The sequence below is a fragment of the Impatiens glandulifera genome, chromosome 4 (genome assembly GCF_907164915.1).
Source record: "Impatiens glandulifera chromosome 4, dImpGla2.1, whole genome shotgun sequence".
NCBI classification, from domain to species: Eukaryota; Viridiplantae; Streptophyta; class Magnoliopsida; order Ericales; family Balsaminaceae; genus Impatiens; species Impatiens glandulifera.
This window is the reverse complement of record NC_061865.1, coordinates 55970984-55978611: the sequence shown is the minus strand read 5'-3', so window position 1 is coordinate 55978611 and position 7628 is coordinate 55970984. Positions and strand designations below refer to the sequence as shown.

The 7628-nt window shown below is 28.7% G+C and overlaps 1 protein-coding gene across 1 annotated transcript; it reads right to left on the bottom strand.

Annotated features, from left to right (window-relative positions):
• Window positions 1-5255: 5255 nt before the first annotated feature.
• LOC124935471 (EIN3-binding F-box protein 2-like) lies at window positions 5256-6869 on the bottom strand. Its single transcript, XM_047475903.1, has one exon. The coding sequence runs from the start codon at window positions 6867-6869 to the stop codon at window positions 5256-5258; it is 1614 nt and encodes a 537-aa protein (XP_047331859.1).
• Window positions 6870-7628: the final 759 nt, after the last annotated feature.

Sequence of the window (7628 nt, the reverse complement as noted above, 5' to 3'; positions counted from 1 at the left end):
TGTGGCAACAAGCAATGTTATAAGAATTACAAGAACTTACCAAGAAAAAAACTTGGAACTTGGTTGATTTGCCTTCACATAAGTCTGTTGTTGGTTGCAAATGGGTTTTTAAAATTAAGACACGAACAGATGGTTCAGTTGAATATATAAAGCTCGACTTATTGTTAAGGGATACACTCAAGAATATGGTATTGATGATGAGAAAACGTTTGCTGCTATTGCTCGTTTGACCTCGGTTCGTTGCCTCATTGTAGTAGGATGACAACTATTTTAAATGGATGTTAAGAATGCATTCCTTAATGGTGAACTAACAGAAAAAGTGTACATGCAACCTCCCCGAGGTATGATCATCCTCCAAATAAAGTTTGTAGAGTTTACAAAGCTCTTTATGGTCTCAAACATGCTCCTATGAAATGGTTTGCCAAATTTAGCTACACAATTAGCAATGTTGGTTTCAAATCTAGCTCTTATGACCATACACTATTTCTACGCAAAACAGATCAAAGTTGCACATTACTTTTACTTTATGTGGATGATATGATAATTACTGATGATGACACAAATGACATTAATGATCTCAAAAATTTTCTACATCAACATATCGAAATAAAAGATCTTGGAAATTTAAGTTATTTCTTGGGTCTTAAAATAGCTTCCGACAAATCCGGTTACGTACTAATCTCATATCTCGGGCTAGTATTACTGACACAAAAGTTGTTAACACACATTTTGACTCCACAAAACATTGGGATGTGGTTTGAGCATGAAGTTTGTGAAGGTGTCCTCGAATATTTTCAAAATAGTATGATGCTTAAATAATGGAACGTCACCGTGCTCAATTTGTTTCTGAAGTGTCTCCTACCCGAGAGGATCCAGAATTTTAGATCAATCTCGTGTTTGAATGTTATTTACAAGATTATTTCTAAACGTATTTGAGTAGTCATGCCTAATCTTGTAAGTTTAGGTCAATCTGTTTTTATTTCGGGTAGAATATTATCACACACTATCCTCCTTATGTAGAGACTTTTAGTTAACTATGGTAAGAAATCCATCTCCCCTCGGGTGGAAGATAGACATTCATAAAGCATTTGATTAGAAAACATTTGATTCAATTAAGTGGACTATTATTCATGATCTTTTGAGTGTTTCAGGTTTCTCAATTATTTTTATAGGCCGAATTTGGCAATATATCTCAACTCCTCATTTTATTGTTAGCGTAAATAAAATTAATGGTGAGTTTCTCAAGGGTGAAAATGTGGTAAGACAAGGAGATTCTCTCTTCTTACCTGTTTGTATTGATCATGGAGATCTTTGAGAAAATATTTTTACAATGCTCCAAAAGAATCGACCATTTACTCACCATCCATTCTATAGGGAGGAAAACATTACTAATATTTGTTGAATCGACCATTTACTCACCATCCATTCTATAGGGAGGAAAACATTACTAATATTTGTTTTTGCTCACGCTGATGTAGATTCTATTAAAACCATTGAGGAAGTATTACCATTAAGGAAGTATTAATATATTCTCAAGTATTACCGATCTTAAAAAAGAGTTTGACACTCTATGTAGGTGTAAAAAAGGAAGCGAGGTCATTTTTGACATTATGGGGATTAAATAAGGCACATTATCGGTTCGTAACTTGGGTATTCTGTTATCATAAAAGCAACTACTTCACATTGTAGATCCCTCATTGAGAAAGTCAAGAATTCGATACATGGATGTGTAACAAAAAGATTATCGTATGCGGGTAGGATTGATTACGAGAGTCACTATGGGTATCATTGGATATTGGGCACAGCAAATCATTCTTCCAAAGAAAGTCATGAAGGATCTTGATCGTCTTATGCAGGACTTCATTTAGGGAAATCAAGGATAATGCGGGAAAAAGGTAAAATGGACTAATGTGTGTAAACCGAAAGAAAAAGGGAGAATTGGCTTGAGGAATTGTATGAAGTGGAATAAAGCGCTAATATATAGGCATTTCTAGGCAATTAAGTTGAAATAAAATTCATTAGAGTGAAATGAATACATTTAAGGTTTTTTCAATTCAAGGTTTATGAAAAACGAGTTAAGCGTATGAACGTGCAAAATGAAGATAGACATGGCATGGTCACTTAGAAATATCCTCGAGCTTAAATAAAGATAGTGCCCTTTCAGTTTTCAATATTCGAATTGGAGATGGTTGTGGAACACTATTTTGGCATGACCCTAGATTTGAAAACTGACCTATCATTTTTGTTAGAGTAAATAAGAAAGAAATTGTATTAGATTGATATATTAAATTCCATAGGTTATCTATATTATATAAACATTAATTTGAGTTTATAATATAATATAATATAATATAATATAATATAATATAATATAATATAATATAATATAATATAATATAATATAATATAATATAATATAATATAATATTATATTATATTATATTATATTATATAATATAATATAATATAATATAATATAATATAATATAATATAATATAATATAATATAATATAATATAATATAATATAATATAATATAATATAATATAATATAATATAATATAATATAATATAATATAATATAATATAATATAATATAATATAATATAATATAATATATATAATATAATATAATATATATAATATAATATAATATAATATAATATAATATAATATAATATAATATAATATAATATAATATAATATAATATAATATAATATAATATAATATAATATAATATAATATAATATAATATAATATAATATAATATAATATAATATAATATAATATAATATAATATAATATAATATAATATAATATAATATAATATAATATAATATAATATAATATAATATAATATAATATAATATAATATAATATAATATAATATAATATAATATAATATAATATAATATAATATAATATAATATAATATAATATAATATAATATAATATAATATAATATAATATAATATAATATAATATAATATAATATAATATAATATAATATAATATAATATAATATAATATAATATAATATAATATAATATAATATAATATAATATAATATAATATAATATAATATAATATAATAATATAATATAATATAATATAATATAATATAATATAATATAATATAATATAATATAATATAATATAATATAATATAATATAATATAATATAATATAATATAATATAATATAATATAATATAATATAATATAATATAATATAATATAATATAATATAATATAATATAATATAATATAATATAATATAATATAATATAATATAATATAATATAATATAATATAATATAATATAATATAATATAATATAATATAATATAATATAATATAATATAATATAATATAATATAATATAATATAATATAATATAATATAATATAATATAATATAATATAATATAATATAATATAATATAATATAATATAATATAATATAATATAATATATAATATAATATAATATAATATAATATAATATAATATAATATAATATAATATAATATAATATAATATAATATAATATAATATAATATAATATAATATAATATAATATAATATAATATAATATAATATAATATAATATAATATAATATAATATAATATAATATAATATAATATAATATAATATAATATAATATAATATAATATAATATAATATAATATAATATAATATAATATAATATAATAATAATATTATCATAATTTATATAATATTGTGATAATATTTTACATATATATTATCTTATATTCTAACATCCTTCCTCAAACTCAAGATGAAAAATACTTGAACAACTTGAGGTTGAAGACGAGAGGTTGAAATGTTGATAGTGTATTCTTCAAGCTTCATAAATTTTTGAGCTCCATCCAGTTATAGAATGGCAGTGTGTTGACTGATAAACCAACGAAGATGTAAAATCCCATGAACATTGAATGCTGAAGTGAAACAACAACCGAATAAACTCCGAAGTTACTCACGAGTCTCGAAATCCATCTAACGACAGGATGACAGTGTGTTGCATTAAAGAAAACCAGTGAAAATGTAGAATCCCATGAAAATAGAATGTTGGGGTGAAATAACACCTGTAAAATTCATTCTAACGAGAGAATGGTAGTAATAATAGTTAATAAAGAATTATTAGAGTCCTCCATCAGTGGCTAAAGTAATCATTGATGGAGGCAGCGGAAGACTATCACTTATTGACTCAAGAACGAAAATAAAGTTCTGATGATGTTAGAATAAAGAAGATACCATGTTAGAATAAGAAGAAAGAAATTGTGTTAGAATAAGAAGAAAGAAATTGTATTAGATTGATATATTGAATTACATAAGTTATGTCTATTATATAAAAGAAACTAATATAATATAATAATGATATATAATATAATATAATATATTAATAATATTATCACAATTTCTTACATATATATTATCTTATATTCTAAGAATTCTAAAGGCGAAATTTGAAAGAGTCCGAATAAGAAAAGATTTCCATAAAGCCACTATTCGGGATGTTAAAGACGGGGAATGGGATGGTCTTCTAAGGCGAATTTCAGAAGATATAAGATACGATATCCGTGTTAGCTTGGGAGTCGATTCGTGGTAGGGGAGACAATGTGGACTGATTATATGTTGTTTGGTCTTCTAAGATTATACCGAGAAACAAATGTGGTTATTGTTTAGGAAAAGACTCTCAACTAGGAATCGCATCAAAATGTTTATGGACATACCGGATTCTAATTGCCTATTTGTGAAGGAAATGTTAAAATATTTATAGACATACCGGATTCTAATTGCCTACTTTGTGAAGGAAATAAGGAGAGGTCGAATCACTTATTCCGCTCGGCTGTTGGTTTAATGTTGAGTTATGAAAAAGGTTTTCGAAAGCAATGGAGCAAGAGGTAATAAATTTCTGTGACGTTGAGGCGAATCCCAAGAATGAGCAAAATTGGTCTTTATGTCGAAATTGGAACATGAATTACGATGAAGTCATACTAGTGTTGTTGTTTGTATGTCTTGTTTGTGATGTTCATTATAATGAATTGATGCTAAGTCGTTTAAAAAAATACACGAAAATAATACCGAAGTTGTTTTATTTAAGAGAACACTTGAGACTAAAACTCTGGAAAAGACAAATGACTTAGTAAGTGTTTGGAACATACATAAACATATGATTTTTCATTGTAAATCCAGGTCTATTCTTACCTCGGATGGCTGCTGTCGTGTTCTTCATGAAAGAACATCACACCTCCCCAAGATGTCAACTAGTTGGTCTATACACCCACTAGTAATTGAACAACAGTTCTTGAGATTCAAACCCACCAGATTCTTCCCCAACATCGCCAAAAAAGGCATACATTCATCAGAAATATCGCAACATCCAGCCAACGAAAGGATCTGCAAATCAAACTCCCCTCTGCATGCCAAAACAGCAATACCAAAATCAGAAATCTTACACCCAGATAAATCCAGCTCATTCAGCGTCTTACACATGTCAGCAATCGCCATCGCGCTTAAATCACTAACACCGTGACAATCTTCCAAACACAATTGTTCGAGAGTGCCACCATGGTGATAAGCCATAGCTGAAACCACTGCATCCGTCAAGTTCAAACAACCGCTTAGATTCACATTGACTAGTCCAGATGTACATCGTTTTATAATAGCCATAAGATCAGAGTTGGTTATTCCGATCGAGCCACTGAAATCAATGTTCTTTAACCGATGACATGTCAACCCCACGTTACCAAAACCGGGACAGTTTATGATAGACAACGATCGAATCTTCGAAGAGAAAATGTTCATGTGAAGAGGTAGTACTTTGATTCCCATACACTTGTCGATCACCAGAGATTTCAATTTCATTATAACACAAAGTATCCCATATTGGGTAACTCCGTGACATTCTTCTAATAACACACTTTTGAGAGATCCAGATGTGAACACGACAGTCACCAGACCATGATCCGAGACAAACCAACACTTCTTAAGACTTATTTGCTTCAAACTAGAACAACCTTCCACTATAGTTTCTAGACAGATATTGGTTAACCCACTACAAGAACTGACCGTTAAAGATTCCAGTTTCTTTAAGCCTGGTGCCTTCCCCATCAACCAAAACCCTTTCGGGCTCACGTAAGGAAGCCTGCCGAGGATTAATGTGTCTAACGACTTCCCATAGAAGCCAATAGCAGCAAGGGATATGCCTGATATTCTTAACGAATGAATCTTCAACTTCCTTAGCCTTGAAGCCGACTGAACCAGACTGATGATTCCTAGATCGTTTATCCTAGGACATGACTCGATCGTAAGATAGATCAAGTTAGGGCAATACTCTGCAATTGAAGCCAAGCCATAGTTGGAAATCCTTGTGCAGTGAGAAAGGTCAATATTCTCTAGTAGTGGACATTCATTTGCAATCGCCAACAACCCTTGATCACCCACCAGAGGGGTGTTCCATAAAGAAAGAACTCTCAGAGAATGACAATAGTGAGATATTGCAGAAAGACCCGTATCTGAAACTCCATTAACCAAATCGGGAGTTCCTCTTATCATTAGCTTGCCAAGCCCTCCTAGACTCGCGACTCCTATTGCAATAGCGAAAAGTCTAATGTCTGTCGCATTCTTCCCCTCTAAAGATCTACTGAGATGTTCATCATCTCCGAATTCAACATTCTCATCTTCTTGTATGCGATATTCAGCACTTCGGATGGTGATTAAGAGCTTAAGCCAACGCTTGGAAACACATGCAGATGCACTGGTTGATTGTCCAATCGAAAGGCGAGTGAAGATCTCGATTAGACACTCATCCGGAAGGATTTCAATGGATGGAACCGAACCCATCCCTTCATTTTGTGGTTTCTTTGAAGAATTGGAAAAAAAGTAGCTAGAATCGTATTTTTCGAGTCTAGATTCGTCGTGCACTGGAAAATCAAATCGAGAGGCTTATCAGTAATCAATATGTTTGTAAGATCTATACATCAGTATATGAACAGGGACAATCTATTAAACCCCACAAATATTTATGTATTCCATGGTTCGATTCTTCAAAAGTACATTTTTTTTCTTTCAAAACTGGATATGAGCTATCAAATGAATTGTGACACTGGCTTTGCATGCATCAATTAAAATCATATATAATGAAAATAAAACAAGACATGTTGAAAAATACCCAGATCTATTAAAAACCCTATACCCTGGTTCGATCCATCAAAAGTAGATGTTTTTTGGGGAAAAAAAAATCATACTTAAACCTCTGTCTCTAGATATGAACTATCAAATGAATTAATTATGACACTGTCTTTGCATGCATCAATAAAAAACATAAGAGATGAAAACAAAACAAAACAAGAAATGTTGAAAAATACTAAAATCATAATCACCCACAATTGGCTTTGCATGTATCAATTAAAATCATAAACAATAAAAATATAACAAGAAATGTTGAAAAACACCCTGATCAGAATCACCGAACAGGGCCGATCTATTAAAAACCCTATACCCTGGTTTCGATCCATCAAAGGCAGATGTTTTTTTGAAAAAAAATTATACTTAAACCTCTGTCTCTGGATATGAATTATCAAATTATTTGCATGCATCAAT